Source organism: Hirundo rustica, chromosome 5 (genome assembly GCF_015227805.2).
Source record: "Hirundo rustica isolate bHirRus1 chromosome 5, bHirRus1.pri.v3, whole genome shotgun sequence".
Classification (NCBI taxonomy): domain Eukaryota; kingdom Metazoa; phylum Chordata; class Aves; order Passeriformes; family Hirundinidae; genus Hirundo; species Hirundo rustica.
The window spans coordinates 26,233,316-26,250,306 of NC_053454.1; the positions used below are offsets into that span (position 1 = coordinate 26,233,316).

At 39.2% G+C, this 16,991-nt stretch overlaps 2 protein-coding genes across 2 annotated transcripts; both read right to left on the reverse strand.

The window, feature by feature from the left end:
* Window positions 1-1,093: 1,093 nt before the first annotated feature.
* Window positions 1,094-9,081, reverse strand: LRRC66 (leucine rich repeat containing 66). The gene is made up of 4 exons (XM_040064261.2): window positions 8,586-9,081; window positions 6,088-6,257; window positions 5,232-5,562; window positions 1,094-3,838 (listed from the first exon to the last, which is right to left on the reverse strand). Exons 1-4 carry the CDS (start codon window positions 9,079-9,081, stop codon window positions 1,368-1,370), a joined length of 3,468 nt encoding a protein of 1,155 aa, XP_039920195.1. The 3' UTR covers window positions 1,094-1,367.
* Window positions 9,082-9,890: 809 nt separating this feature from the next.
* SGCB (sarcoglycan beta) lies at window positions 9,891-16,779 on the reverse strand. Its single transcript, XM_040064557.2, has 6 exons — window positions 16,722-16,779; window positions 15,069-15,278; window positions 14,113-14,298; window positions 13,820-14,011; window positions 13,181-13,312; window positions 9,891-12,349 (listed from the first exon to the last, which is right to left on the reverse strand). Exons 1-6 carry the CDS (start codon window positions 16,743-16,745, stop codon window positions 12,146-12,148), a joined length of 948 nt encoding a protein of 315 aa, XP_039920491.1. The 5' UTR covers window positions 16,746-16,779; the 3' UTR covers window positions 9,891-12,145.
* Window positions 16,780-16,991: the final 212 nt, after the last annotated feature.

Consider the following 16,991-nt stretch of genomic DNA (forward strand, 5'->3'; position numbering starts at 1 on the left):
GTACTGTCTGCCTCACCTCTGAAGCATTCTCATGGTCAGAAAAAAAGATGAGAAAAAATATTTCAATATATTTTTTTAAATCCTGTTGGACTGTTGCAGTAGCAAATATCAGTGTATGAGATATCAACAGAGCACTAGAGTGGATTTTTTCCCCCATGATTCACAAAATTGCCTTGCTTGTCCTGTTAGATTTCTTAACACGTTAGCAGCTGCAAGAGCCAAAAGGTGACAGGCCTTGGAGAAGTGTTAACGGTATTTGAAGACCCATAGATACCAAAAAGACCAAGTCAGTGCTTTCTTCAGTCATTGCATTTTAAGAGTTGTTTTGACCACAAAGAACTTCTGTGGATCATGAGCTTTGCTAAAAGCTGGCAGTGGCTCTTTGTTCTTAGTTTCTTCTTTAAAGGTAGTTTCAGTGATGGAGTGTGCTATTGGACTTGCTCCTCTTGTGATGGAATTGAAATGTGTTCCTCCTTTTTGGTATTTTTAGGAGTTAATTGTGTCTTTGGGAAAGAGTTTTCCCAGAGTTGTAGCCAGCTTCCTGCATTTTCCTAGAACTGGGTCTGCTGACCCTTTCTTTCCCTTCAAGGGCTGCATCAGTGGTACTCAGTCTGTTAAAAGAGCTTTGGCTATATTCAGAGGTAATTTTACCTTACATTTGCTATCTTTTGGCTACTGATGTTCTAAAATAGCAGTTGTGGACTGCTCGTGATTTTCCCCTCTTAAGTAAAATTCTCAAATGGATATAGGATCCTTTGTCTTTTTTTAAACTACCCTGCCTGTGTTACCACATCTGCAAACTTTGGGTGATGTCCCATTATGGCTACATTTCTATAACTGATATTTCTGTAAGAATTGAGTTCTATTCTGTTTCTTTGAGAAAGGTGGTTTTCTCTCTTTTGCCAAGTTAAAAAATAATTTTGAAATGTAATTGAATACTGCTTGGACTTTATTTATCTATGCAACACTGGGAATTCAGAGAGACTCCACAAATCTGACTGAAAAAGCAGAAGACAGTAGTATATACCATTTCACTGTATAGGTTGAGTACCATATGAAAACACAATAATAGTAATAATGTAAATTTCCATGTTGCATTTATTTTAGACAAAAAGACAAAACAGTGAGTATCTGAAGCAAATTCCAAGGGAAATGATATATTGGTATCAACTACCAATAATGAGAAAGTAAATACAATTCGGCAAAAGCTTTTTTAATATTCTGGAGTAGCTTTTTATAAAGTCTGTTATTGGGTTTTTTATGAATACCCTTGTAAACAGAAGTAATTTCACTTGAAGATAAAATAACGTTTGCACCTGCTATAATGACATAAACACTGTGGGAGCTTAGTATTACCGTTTTGTATTTCAACTATTGAAGTTTGTTCTCCTGCTTTGCAAAATATTAGCAAATCCATCAAATGCTCTTTTCTTCTTAACAAAAAACTGTCCCTGTCCTGAATTTGTCTGACTTTTTTGGCTGAGATTTTCACTAGAATTTTGGAGGTGTTCTACAGTTGTTGCAGAATGGTTCTCCAGTGCTGTAAAAGTTGTGTGATCCTTCATCTTGCTGGAATCAGTGCTTTCAGAGATTGTATTTCCTGTAGGCTTTTGTGGGAAGGAACAAGAACTGTATGGTGTGCTTTCATTGAAGAAACCTTGTGGAATTGAGAAGGAATATGTATCCTCATCACTCTGATCCAGCTGGAAGTGATCATCTGTTGTGAATTCTGACTCTGTTTTCCCAGAACTATGAAGATGCAGCAGAACTGCTGTAGGATTACAAGACTGCATTTCTTCAGGCAGGCTGCAGTTGCTGGTATCCTGTAATTCTGTGAATTCATCAGATTTTTTCTCATCAGAACCTTGCATTTTATCTGCACAAGCCTGCTTCCCCTGTGGCAGCAAGTCATCTTGGTGTGTAACAAACATGAAATGTTTTTCAGCTGTGTGTTCAGGCAGCAGCTGAAGAGATGATTCTTTGCTGGAATGCAGCAGTGATGGTTTTTTTACAACTTCGTTCAAACCAGTATCAATGGGAGCAAAAATAAAGCCACTGTCCTCAGATATACTCATGTTTCTTCTTAATGTAATGTCTGCTTCACCGTGATTCTTTTCAGGGGAGTTCCTGGCTATGTCCTCATCTATACTTCCACCTGGTGCATTTTCTTTCTGTTCTGTGTGACTGAAGCTGAGGGAATGCTGTGGTTCTCTGGGAAGCAGAGACAGCTGCAGTTCATCCTCTTCAGAAGTTTTTTCTGTGTCATACGTGGGAAAATGTTTTAACTTAAGTACTGTGTCACCAAAATCTGTACTTTGGCTGTGGAGAGAATCAGAAATAGAGTTTTGTACTGTTGACTCTGCATTAGTAAAATAATCAAATGTATCTGGAATTTCTTGACTTGAAGAACTGACTGTATCTGGATCTAACACATTTACGTGTCCACTGCATTTATCAGAATAAGGGGATGCTGTTTCACGCATGGTGGTGTCTGATCCATGATTAATAATTGTTTCAAAATAGGCACTGTTCTCTCCTTCATTTTTCCAAATCTGCTGAAGTTCAGCAGTAATGGCTGGAGACTCTGGCGGTGTTGCAAACTTCTCAGTTCCACTGTCTGTATTGGATTCATCTAGCGATGACTGATAGACTGGCAGGTTGTCACTAACATCAGGTTGTTCCTGTTCAAAGTCTGCTAAAGAACTACAGTCACTCATTGTGAATGGAGTCCCTTCAGCTGAAGAGCTGTCACCAAATAGATCAGCTAAAGCTTCTTTTTTGTCTGAATGTATCCTTTTACAGTCATGCTCTGTAAGGGGAGAGTTTTCTATTGTTTCATAGATGCCTGAATTCTCAATATCTGCATCTCTTCTGGAGCTACTGGATGAAACAAAATCTACAACATTACGAGGTATATTTTTGTTGCCGTTTAGACCAAGTTGTTCTTCACTTCTTTGCCTTCCTTGCATAAATTTTGCAGTCCACCTGGGTTCATTATGTGAAACAATACCTTTTCTTTCCGGAGAACCCTGTGCAGCTTTTGTGATCTCAGACTGCAGCAGACCAGAGTTGTTTCTTACTTTGCCGTTTGGTGTTATTTCATTGCTGTTCTGGCAATCCATCCTTACAAAAAGGAGTCCAGTATCATAAGCATTTATACTTTCATTACTGTGAATGCTAGTTTGGGCTTTGGAAAACACTGGTCTTTTCTTCATGTTGATCTCAGTATTGCTTTGTTTCTGGTGCTCTGCTTTGGGATTTGGTGAATGTACACTACTGCTGTTAACATTTTCATACTCAGTAGAAGTTTCTGGAGGAAAAATCTGTGCGTTTCTTAAAGAACTCTTATCAGAAAAGAACGTATTACGCTGTGTATTTATTGGTGTGCTTGCAGAAGGCTGTCTGGTCAAGGTTTCATCTGAAAAAGCTTGATTAGAATATGTGTGTTCTGAACCTGGATTTTTGTTCCTGTGTATGAGTCTCCACAGGCTTTCCAGGTAGGGTCTAGCAAAAGCACCCAGACAAAAAGCACAAACAAATGTAATGAGCACAGAGAGGGAGACAGCCAGTGCAAAGTTTGGCTGTGTTCCTTGCTGTCTAAAACCAGTGTTAGTGTCCCTGGCTTTTCTAACCAAAAATGCTGACACTCCTTCTTTCACCTCTATATTGTAAATGAGATATTTCTCCTTTGTTGTATTAAAAAGACACAAATATAATCCTTCGGCAGTTTTCTCAGCATTGTGTAGCACTAAATTATTCATTTTATCCAGTGCCATATGAGGAAGACTGTGACTTTTTGAAATTCTGCCCTTAGGTGTCCACCAAGAGATTCCATTGCCTGAAATGAAAGAAAATACAAACTCAGTCTTTGTTGAAAGCATAGTGTACTAGGTTTTCAGGGTCCAATGATGTTTTTAAGAGTATACTCTGGACTATCTCTCATAATTTTAACAGTTTTTTATAAACCCCATTTTTTTTTTTTTAATCCATCCTGAGTAATTTTACATGGTACAAAGTCTGTTAAACCATATTACAGGCTCATCCCTGCTGCCTGCCATCTAAAAGCACAGTACATGTGGGGGTCTTAATTGCAGACTTGACAAGAAGAACGGTATTGTGAGGGAGGAGGTCACTGAAATCATCTAAGCAAGTTTAGGGTTGAACTAGAAACATCTGCTGATCTTCTTTTGGAAGAGGCATCTACAGCCAGCTGCTCTAGCCTGGCCACGGTCACTGTATGCAGCTGTGGGATAAAACATCACCTCTTAACTGGCAGTGTTTCAACCACTGATTTTCCTGTAGTTGCTGATCTGACTGCAGCAAAAAAGTCTGTAAATCAAGGGTATTTGTACAATTTGAGCAATTGTTCCAAACTTGTGCTGGTGTGGGCCATGGCTGGTTGTCGGCTTTTAGCAGTTTATTTCAAAGTCATATATTTAGCTTTGTCTTTGGATCAGCTTTCGTTCCCAGCTGAGTTTTGCTGCAATCCAGTGTGTTGACTTTAATTCAAGGTTTTTGTTACTTTTCTTGTAAACAGACAAAGCAGGTGGCATTTCTGATAGGTCCTGCATATTTTCATTTGGGGGTGAAGTATTCCCAGGGGAAGGCCTTACCACCTCCAAGTGCTCTTAGTCCTTTAGAGTTAAATCATTTTGCCTTATGGCACATGACAAATACACCTTCTGGTCTAAGTTTGGTCTTAGTTTTCCATCTGTGTGGTAAGACATGGCTTCATAGGTTTTATTGCTTATATCCTCGATGTTCTCTATTAATTTTAAATGTAAGTCAAGTGTGTGCTACAGTAGCTGTACTTTTTTAGAAGAAATAGAAATCTTTTCCCCTGCAAATAGGCCTTCATTTCATTTTGCTGTAACTGAATACTGAAAACTATTGCGTCCCCCTTGGTTTTCTACATGCCTCAGAAGTGCCACCCCACCATTTGGTCCTTTGTTTCAGTCCAAAATGAACCAATACATTTGAAATGCATTACTTACTGAAACTTATTTGTATATAATTTGGCATCATTTCCTCCTTTAATATAAGGAAGGAGATGAAGACTTGGGAGACCTAACTTTCAAATATTCTAAGCAGAATACTGCTTTCTAATGAAATGTTTTTGCATGTTACATTGTTATTCAGTTATTTTAAAAGTGTCTTTAGAAATACATTTTTAAAACTGGATTTATTTGATCATTCTGCATTCATTTGGATGGAGTGCCTGATGTACATACCCCTTACGTTGTCCAAGTTACAGGTCAGCACTGATGTGTTCCCTGTTGGGACTGTGGCCCTTTTGAGCAAAACGTTGTCCCTGCAGTTTAAATGGAAACTTGAAAGATACAGCAGAGGTTTCTTGGAGTTGTTGGCAGACTTATTGTATGAAAGGCTCCATTTTTTCCTTGTGGAGTCAAAGACAAAATTAAATAAATCTTTAAAAGCATTTAGCCTGCAGCTAAATATCCAGGCATTCTTTGACAAATACACTTCAAGTTGAAAAAAGTTCAAACTGACTAGTATCTGTGGTAGAGGGATTGTCAGAGCATTTTCACGGAGATCCAAAACCTATTTGGAAATAATTCAGAATTAATTTGGTAAGGCTTACAATGGAATTCTTATTGCAACATCTTACAACAGTGTTTTAGTGTATGAGCACTTCTGTAGTTCTGTGAACAATACATTTGCTTAGGATTTCAATAATGTTGATCTAAGCTTTTTAATGTAGATGGAAAGTTTAACTTGTGTTTAGAATTCTCCCATTGTAGACTTATCTCTGTGTGAAAAGGGAGCTGCAGGGCTCTTGCCATGGAAGGGATGGGGGTAGAAAGGGACATGCAGGTGTTTAAGGCAGTTATGGATTGGTTTGTGGCATAGAGAAATGGTGAATTTATGGTTATATCTTGTACATTTCAGCATGTGTTTTTCTACGTATAAAAAGCAAATATATAAAAATATTTTCACCATTTGCTCTAGTTTTTTTAATTGTATACTAGTATTATAATCATAACCATATAATCATGCTTAATAGTTGGTAAATATTATCTTTAATGATTAACATAAAATATTGAAACAGTTGTATTGCTTTACAACCTGTAATTTGTTGAGATCTCTGAAGGCATCTGGATGAATTTTAGTTATCTTGTTGTTTCGCAAGTCAATGTCCTTCAGCTGTGAACAGTTTTGAAAATCCTTTGGGTCAATCTGTTGTATGGCATTCGATGACATGTGGACAGTTTGTAAAGAGTGAAGGAGGCCTAGTCCTAGGAAGAAAAAAATCTATTTTACATTTATTCTTGTTTTCCCAATTGCATCAAGTGTCTTCATAAAATTCTTCGCAGCAAAATTCCTTCCATTCCTCGCTATTGCAATGAGTGGCTGCAGCCTTTGCAGTCAGAGGTTGTCCCATTCTAAACGCTGCATAGCATCAACAGCTGGCACATTTAAACATTTGCAGTCAACGAATGTCTTAAAAATTGACACTTTCATAAAAGCACTAGTATTTCTTTCTGCTATCAAAATTATTCTGACTGTGATCTCTGTACTTTGAGCAAGCTTCCCTGGAGAACTAGAGGTAGGAAATGAGCGTGAAAAGGGTGGAATATATTGAGTTGATCGATATGTTAATTCCAGGTAAAAGATAGAGATGCAAAAGGTGATGTAGTATCTCCTATCCATTTGCATGGGCAGTTTCATGGGAGTTTTTAATACGTGGAATTATTTGAACTATATTCATAGGATGTAAAAGAAGTGAGAACAAATCCATGTTGTTGCTTATGCCTATCTGCCTGTGAATTATGAAGCATGACAGTATATTCTTCAGTGTATCCTAGTTACAATAACATCCACCTTACATAAGAACACTTTTGGTTGCTGGAGACACCTCATTTTTTTGAGGTGCTGTGAAGGCAGCCCTTGAAGCTCCAGCCTGCAAGGCCCAGTGGAAAGGCAAGCACCTGAATGCTCCACATCCCCGCTGATGCTGAGTGTTCAACCACAATATCACTCTAAAGTGATTTTTGATCATACAGCATTGTTGAGAAGCTACTAGTTCTTAACAATTTTGCCCTTGATGTCAGCTTGTCTACCAGAAACCCCTTTTCTCAGCCAGCAGTTCTGTTTGCTGAGTAATTGATCTTTGGGTTTGTTGTGAAAAGCTGAGGGGATAATTCATTCCGGGTATAAAACTAGAGGTAGGTGATAGGAAAGGCATACAGAACTTCAAGCAGTTCATAAATTCATCAATGCACATGCATGAGGAATTGTACTGTGGCTACTTCCCTGAATTTAAGCTTGTGCCAAAAATATACACTGGTATGGCAGCAGCCTTACTCTTGGGCAGGGGGGGTGGGGAGCTGGGAGAAGGGTTTCTCTGTGGGAAACCTCTGCTGTAGAGCTGCAGTTTGTGCTTTCTTTCCAGAGCTTAAACCTCAGAATTTTAGCAAAGAATTTTGGACAATAATAAGGTTCTGAACATGTATTTAAATGAATATCAGATTAAAGTATAACTTGGAAGTACAATGGTACCATGCACAGCAATTTGAACTTAAAAAATTGAGTATCTTCTGGAAGAGGATTGATCTGTCTGACCCTCTGAGGCATCCTATAATGGTGAGTTGTACTTATCTATCAAAACATATCAAATCTTCATTGATGTATTTTATAATGTAAGCTTTTCTATACTGTCTGTATAGATACCCCGTCTATACAAACACTAAAAAATAATTAAGTGAAATGGGTTTTCTGTGTGCCAGAGAATTATTTAATAGCATAAAAGGAGAAAAACAGAACTTTTATGACCCTGTGTAGGGTGACTTTGTGTGATAAGTGGTATTTTTCTTTGTCATCACTTGTCCTCCTGTATTTTCAAACTCTAAGGAATCTGTTGGTATTACCAGACATCAGTAATTTCAACATATAGTATAGGCCAGCGTTGCTCATCTGGTAGCTTCTGCTTCATTTAAACCATTTGGCTGCTGTCAATCATCCCTGGATAAAGGCTAAGCTGCCCAGCGTAGCTCAGTGACCAGCACAGCCTTTCTCAGTCTCTCAAAACCTTAAAGCCCTCTCCTGTTTACACCAAGGTGTCGCTGTGATTGAGTATTAAACGGCACTGAGCAAAATTGTTTGGAATGAACAAAATATATTTTCCTGTCTCTGAAATATGAAACTGCAGGAGCTTTTATTTAATAGCGTTGATTTCCTTCTGAAGGGTAGTATGAAAATCACGATCTGTAATTTTTTTGACCTTAAGGTTCACAACTGGGATGTGGAGGCAGGTGTTTTTCCAAAGATCCTTACTCCTCCAACAAGAAAGAATACTGCTTGGGCTCTTAAAGGATAAATCTGTTTATATTTGACTACTATCATTAATGCAGTACAGTTGCTAAGACTGTATTAAAAAAAATGTAACAAAGTAAACAAACAACCAATTTACTTCCGCCTCTGTATTTGCTGGTGGAACTTTCCCTCACCTTTAAGTATAACAAAATGAGAAAGTCACATTCTGAATTCAGTAAGTTGTATGAATTGTATCCAAAACCAACATACCCCTTGGGAGTCAAGTCCTTAAAGATTTTTGAAATGCTTACCTCTTGGAACTGTATTAAGATTATTTCTTTCGACTGACAATGCTTTCAAAGCAGGCAGGAGACGATCAGCAATGCTGTACTTTTTAGACCCATGTGCAGGTGTAGGCATGTCCAGTGTGAGGGTGTGGATGGCATTACCATTGAGGTTTAGAGTTTCTAAAATGGGTAAATTTGTACAAGTAGATAAAGTAAGTTCAGAAATGAGGTTGTTACTGAGGTTCAGGTGTTTTAGCATCCACTCTTCATTTCTTCCATCAGAGCACACAAAAGTTTTAATATTATTGTAACTCAAATCAGCTGTTACTGCTGTTTGTGATATATCTTCTGGAATAGTAGATATTCTGGTAAAAGAGCAATTCAGTAAGAACTGCCCATCCCACCGGCACTGTGAATGGCGATGTGTAGCAGGAAGAATCTGCTGTGACTTGGTTCCCACTGATCCATGAAGATTAAAGTAAAGGACCACAGCTATGACATGTAAGTGAAGGTTGTCCATAGTATCTATGTGTAAAATGTAGAATTATGGTTAAATTCAGCATAACAAGAACAGAAAGCAAGAATAGTTTTACATTAAAAAAATTAACACCAAATAATCACAGCATTACCAACATTCTGCCTTAAACATTCAGTTTTACTTATTTTCAAAAAGAACATTCATAAACTGGTAACCTCCCCCTCCCTTCATCTGTCACAAAAAACCATTAGAACCTTTTTTTCTTTTCCAGCCTTTTGTCGAGAATCACAACTTCTTGGGAGCTTGAGATCTAACAGCAGTGGAGACTTTTGAACTCTGCTTTGGGTATTGCACACAGTTATACTGAACAAAGTCCACCACATACAATCTATGACATATGGGTGTGGAACAATTTTTATACTTCCAGTTTCCATATCAACAGCACAACAATGTATTTTTAATGAAAAACTACATTGTTACAAATAACACTTCTGAACTGCAGCTGCATCTTAAAATTTATTGTTTTATTTCAGAATAAACATTTGAAATTCTACTGCCTTTCACCCATTGGAACAACGACCACACTTACAGATGGTGAAAACTCTTCACATTCAAGTTGTTTCAGCATAACCAGTATGGCATTTTACACAGGCATGTAGAATGCACTTTATACACAAAGAATCTTAAGTGCATCTGTGGGACTGAAATAAACAGTGTTCCACTCAATGTTTTAAATACTTAAAGAAAAATGTACCTTAGGCAGTTAGAAATAAACAAGTAAATACTCAACAGAAGACGTGTGGTGCCAGCGTTTCTCAAACTGTGTAATATAAATATATATTAACAATACATAGTGGCTAGCAAATTTGATAATTTATTTCATTTGGTATTTTTATGATTGGTTTTGCTACATTTTGACCACTTCAAAAACAAAAAATCCACACTTCAAAAACAATTCTGCAGATCATGATTTAAGGGTACCTTTGTGGCAAATCTTTCAGCTGTACATTGCACACAGTATTTTAAAAAGAACTCTTGATAATTACAGGAATCCAATACTAGCATATAGGCATGTCAGTATTAATCAAAGAAGAGTTTTAATATGTGTGTAGTCTAGTTGACCAAAGCATTTTCAAGATGTACTTCAGCTCTGAGGATACTGCTCTTTATATTTTTAATATGTTTGCATTTATATACATAAAAATAAAGTGACAAGCATCCATTAGCATGAGAGTGAAAATTCTAAAAACGTAAGTTTATTTCCTCCTCTTAACTGTAACCGATATTAACTGAGGTACTGCTTAGCAGCAAAGATGGGTGTAAAGCAGCAAAGTGTGTTGTAAAGTGTTTAGTAACTATTAACTCTGATAAAACTATGAGGTCCATAAAGGCAGTATGCAAAACGTTAATACTTCCCCATAATCTCTAGTGTAAGAACGTAGTGGGTTTTGCTACATTTTATTCTGCTAATTCTGAATTTGTCAGAATAGTTCCACTGCTGTCCAGCCCCAAAACCCCAACAACTACTGAGCATCAAAATCTGGCTTTGCCTTTGAGCATTGAGAGAAATACGACTCTTCTGGCCTTCCCCATGTGCTGTAATGCCTGACTTATGAATATCCCTCCAGAAATCACTTCCACCCATACGCATTCTGCAAAAGCATTTACTGCCTTCCACCAAGTTCAGAAATTGGGGCCTTAGAGCTGAATTTCTTGTTACAGTAGGAGCTGATTTGTATTTTATGGAATCCTATGTACTTTAAGCACTGTAAAACAAGGGTAGATTGTTTATCTTTGTGTACCAAATAATCAGTTCTGAAGTTAATGTGTAAAACTTGCACAACTTTCAGGTAAAAGAAATGTGTGTTTATCAAAAAACTTGTCAAAAAGCTGTTACAAAGCTTTTTGAGACCTCCAGCATTTAAGTTACTTGGTGCTACTGCAATAAAAAAGCTATTTTAAACTGAAGAAGTACATGGGGTAGGGAAAGAAGGAATCTTATAAATAGGTGATCTATTTTTAGCACGAAACACATCACTGCTGCAAAAGCCATTGGAAGGCTGTAATAGGCCCCAGTTCACCATAGATTCACTGTTGACAAATTCTGATACACACATTTACCCTGATGTCCTACCATCACATTTAGAATTATAGACCTGCAGTTTAACTTCAGAATTTAATTCTGATGTTCACAGTAATGCATCAGTACTGACATTTATGGGGAAGGAGAGATCTGACCTCAGACACTGGTGTAACAATTATGCTTAGATTTTTACCTATTGAGTAATGGACTCAGACACTGTTCACGTTAAAGCACCCAGGAAAACAATATTTTGGGGTAGTAAGCAAGTTGTAAGTACATCTTTAAAAATGTACCTCTACTATAAACATGTTTTATAAGTACTTCACATAAATTAAGCAACTGCAGAATGCATTAACTGCACAGACAGAATGTAAGTTCAAACAACACTTCAATAACTGCAAGACTACTTTAAAATTCAAGTTATGTTTCCATACTCAGTATTACTTTGCAAATATTATTTAGCATAATTTTTAACAACATGAGAATACATGGCAGAAATAATGTGATATTCTGAAGTGAATCTGCCATTACCCCTCTCAGTACGCATCTGGTAAACCACCTGAGATTGGGGTAAATCAATGTATTAACAAGAAAGAAGAGTGAAGTCTGCCACTTCAGCTGTCCTAGGAAAATCTATTTCCAACAAAAAGTTGACATTCCTATTGAAGTACTTCAGACTGCAGTTGTGTTCTCAGCAGTCTTCAAGGTCTTGGGATGTAGGACAAAATCCTCCGCTAGAGACAACTGCAGGCAATAGAATTGTTGCCAAGATCATGTTCTTTACATACATTCTACCAAACCAAATTTGAGAAGGTACTTCAGTATGCATGTACACTGAAAGCTTACAGATTCAGTGCCAGGACAATGACCTAGTGCTGCCAACCGTAACAGCCTTGCCTTAAAAATACTATGTAAGAAATGTTAGTATAAACTGCTGTAAAAAAAGAAACTCTTGAAGGCATGCAATTACTTCATACAAATCTATGTAAACGCAAACGAGACGTGTCCCAGCAGCAATGTGTTTTAGTGCGTGGCTCCGCAGGGGTTGACAGAGGTCTGACAGCCCATGTTATGCCCCGTCACCTGAACCTTGAACAGCGTCCCGTCCGCACACATGCAGAGCTTGAAGCGCAGCCAGTTGCCGTTATTGAACTGTTCCCCGTGAGAAGAACTCGGCAGTCGTGACGGGCTGACCATCACAGTTCCGTTCAGGATGATGCTGTTTTCCTATTAAGGAGAGGAAAAAATAAAAGTTGTAAAATTACAACTTCTAATGTAAATAAGGCAGATTGTTTTTGAGAAGGACAAGCTGGTTTAATGGATAAATAACATCTGTAGGGTGGCTGTAGAATCAACAGTAATAAAAAAGGTATATATGCAAATGTTACTTTTTTAATGACAATTATAGCAATGACTATGGATTTCTTGACTATAGTCAGCAATGTACTTTGCTATTCCAGTGGTGGATTGATATTGAGAAAGACGGCAGTAGGGTGACTTTCCACTTTACATTCTTATTAGCAAATGCAGTAAATATAAAATATGGGCATGAAACAGTGTTTGAATTCATACATGAAATTCATTCACACTTGAAAGTGCATATACCTTTATTTTTATCCTTCTTTTCTATCATTCCATATATGCTGCCATCTTAATCTCCAGAAATCTTAAAGGAATGCTAATGAGTCTTACAGCAGCAGCACAGAAGGTAATGATCCAAACTATATGCTCTCCTCTTCCGGCAGAGGTTGCCTACCCTGGTTAAGCTTCCAGAGGAGATTAACTCCCTTTGGTATTCATGTCAGTACAGAGGCCAATAGCTTAGCTTTAACTGCACAGTAGGTTTTTGGTGTCTTAATAGTAGTAAATCAATGTTACCTGGAGCTACTCAACCACTACTTAACAGCAAAGTAAAAAACCATCTATTTAAATCCTACTGACTACTGTGCATGAGTAATTAATATAAAACTTGAAACTGTATAAAGCTACATCAGTTTACTATCAGCCTAAACTTGAACTGAAGCTGTTAAAAAAATTGCTTTGATTTGAAATACTTACTGCTTTAAGTTCCATGTTTCCACCCATTCGAAACTCAATTGTCTTGCCTGTGATGAAAACACCTTCATTCCCCCGGACAATGGCACGACCATCAACCTGTATGTTTAGATCACTGGTTGCATTGCTGGTAATCTAAGAACATAACCAAAAAACTTTACAGATTAGTGAAAATGTGCCACTTGTGTTTGTTTGAGTAACTTTAATTACCTTAAAAGTAGTGCTGTAGAATTTAATAAAAAACTTGAATGTACTTTTTGCCCTTCTGCCATTACCTTCTGCATATTTGTTATTTACGATGTTCAATTTCAAAACAAGATTACTGAATTTTGGAAGGTATGTACAATTAATTTTTTGTATAAAAGTAACAATTCATATGACAATTTTATGGGATACACAGCTAACACTTGTACCAAATACAAGCTTCCTGTTAAGACAGATTATGTAAACTTACCCCTCCGTTCTCACTTAATCTGTTCCTCCTCTGTATTTATAGCTGTGGGTGGTTTTTCTGCAACAGGATTGCTCAGTGCTTCCAAAGGCACACTCAACCCTCTATAAAACCACTAACCCTACTCTACTGTTACACAAAAAACAAATGGGCTATATTCTTATTACTTACAAAAAATAAAAGAGACATACCCTCTCTGTAGAGGCCTTTTGTACATTCAAGATTTTAACTCCATTTGGCAGATGAAACTCATGAGTTTCATAGTCGGTGCTGAACAAAGTATTTTGTGTTCGTGGGTCAACGAATTCCATGCCAATATCGCTGGTAATAGAAGTTTTGTCTTTTTCCACGCTGAGCTTGGTTGTTCCTTGCTGAAATACAATCTTCAGAAACAAAGTCATGAACTTAATGATGTTTCAAATTAGCAAAGTGAGTGTAATTCTCTAGTGTTGCTCACAAACTTTCAATTCGTGGTATAACTTACAGGCTGATTATTCCCAGTGATCACCAAGTCTTCATTCCGTCTCCCTCCTACAGTGCTTTTATATAAGGGATGTATAACACCCATGTCAGACACTTGCTTAAACCGCAGCAAGCCACTCTCATGGAATTCCATACTGTCACAACCATTGGGACCAATCCTTATCACTGCCCAGATAACCAGGGTAATCTGAAAGAGAAACGCATTTTCAACAATCATGTTGATTGTTTGGATCTTCCTATCACAATTATTGTATTAATTAGATGTTTTATTTGAACAATTATTAATGTCGGTGTTTAAGTGAGCTTTAAGTGTGAGTTTACTTTCGTCTGTTCCTACTGAAAACATAGTTACTTGTTTAATTATGAAAAGCATTGAAGGTTACTTTTAGACTTACTTGAAACAGTAACTAAAATGTTTTCTATATATATAAAACAACCACATGCATACTTTACATCTTTTTTCTGTTTAAGACTAATCACTAACTAAACAAATTTCTTGAACCGTTCAGCTTAACGTTGAACTGCAAAACGCATCCTCAGAGATAGATGCACAATTATAAAAATAATTTATTACTTCTCATTGACCAAGCAATAAAAATGTGGTTGTTAGAACAGTAAAGCTTTAAAGTGCAGTGGCTGGTTAATTCTGAATGTTCACATACAGCTCTGTAATGTAAAATATAACCATGTTTTATATGCCATATATTCTGAATGCATATGCACTAATAACACTTCTCATGGGGTGACCATGACAGCCAAAATAACCATGCCTGAACTTACACCATTCTCCTATCTAATCTTGCTCAGACTAAAAAGAACTAAAAAGAAAGGACAAAAATGAGAATCTCCTTCAGTACATTTTAAGTCCTCAGCTATACTGGAAAAGTTTTATTTTTTAGTGAACTGTCAGAATGAAATATGACGTAATGTTGCTTACACTATAGCTATTATACTCACAATCAGATTGATGACGGCCAAAATAAAAAGAATGACAATCACGCATATGGCCAAGTTGCCTTTCCTGCCACGTAGCCCTGTCTTATGGAGACGGTCTTCATCAATTGGAATGTATCCTGCTTTGAAGTTACTGTTGTGCTCCTTATTAACGTTCCTGCGTTCCACAGCCTTCTCTCGCATGGACTTCTTCACCGGGCCGTTAGAACTTTGCTGTAACACAAGACATGGGTTAGCTTTAAAAGGCATGTAAATTAGCTACAACGACACACACATATGTATGCCAAAAATGTAAACTGACTAGTGGAATATATGGGATATTATGTTCAGTATTAGATTTCAGTCTGCCACCCTGCTGTCAGAATACATATTTAGAACCACAGCAACCTCTGCTAACACAATGACTAAATTTAAAATCCAGATACTTTCAGAAAATATATGGCTTTATATCTTATTTTTATCATGGCAGATAGGAATTATTAATTACAATGATACAGTTAAAAACCTAAATCCAGCTACCAAGAAATTCATCAAGTTTCTGCCTCTCAGAGATGGACATAATCCTGCAGGTCATCTGCCAATACACAGGATTTTAGTTCCCTCCATGCTCATGTGTAACAGACTCTCAGTGACTATTCAAAAAGAGTATGGTGGGTACAGTTTTTAACACAGCGTTTGCATTCAACTCCCGCTGCTTGCAGGCAGCATTGAGAAAGGCACTGTGAGGCTTCAAACCTGGCACGGCAAACTTGGCCATAGTAGCTTTCACGTAATAATCTGAAGTTACGAGATTATAAGGGATATCCTGTCAATGTAACAAATTAATAGAGGAAACTCTTGTACATATTCGTAGTGAAAAGAAACCTTTAATGTATTTTTGTAGCTGTCCAAAATTTTGTTCCACTTCCCTTGAACGGAACAGTTTGTTATTTAGGGATTCACATCTTACAAGAAGTTGATCTTTTGGACGGAACTAAATGTGTTCACTTGAAATTAATCCTAAAGCTACAACTTAAGTAACTGCACTTGCACATGTCTACGCTGATGTAACAAGTAATAACACCGTGTTTTCTTCTGCTGCTGAAGAGCTAATAAGAGATGGTGTTGAGAAAGGTGCTTGAGGTGGACAAGTTTATGGAGGGTTCGGTCCCTCGGAGATGTTCTGGACGCACTGACCCCGCAGAACACACAGAAGCTGCGGGGCCCCGCGGGCACCCGCCGCCGCCTCCCGCCCGCGCTCAGTGCCAAGCGCCTCGCTACGCGCGGTGGCGGCGGCCCCGCATCGCTCAAACGCCAGGCGCCTCGCTGCCAGGGCACACCGTATTTCTGTCCGTCACGCACCCACGCCTGCGGGCTGGACGGCGCCGCTCGGGCCGCCTCTCCCCGGCGCGGCCGAGCCCGTCCCGCGCGGGCACCGCCGGGCACGGGGCGCGAAGCGCCGCCCGAGCGCCGTTTCTGCCCTCCCCGGCCGGAGCGCTCCGGCACCACACCGGCCTCGCCCACCGCCGCGAAAATGGCGCCCCCGCCCGAGCGCCCCCTCCGCGAGCGGCACCCCCCGGCCGGACCCCCTGCGGGCCCCCGCGGGCCCGGTCCCCCCTGGCCCCGGCGGGGACGGTGCCGCCGCCCCCCCGTGCCCGCGTCCCGTCGCGGACGGACCTGCTCGGGGGCGGCCGCCGCCATCTTGCCCCGCCGCCGCTGCGCGAGGCCCGCGGGCGCCCCCTGGTGCCGCTCCGCGAGCCGGGTCCTCGCGGCCCGCGCCCGTTGGCGTTACCCGGCAGCGCCACCTGCCGGTCGCGCGCTGCCCCCTCTGCGTTACCGTGGCACAGCCGCCGCCGCGCCGGCCCTCGCCTCACCACCGCGGCTGTAAGGGCCCAGAGCAGGGGCACCGGGCTGGCCGTACCATCTCTGTTACACCTCCGCCGCCCG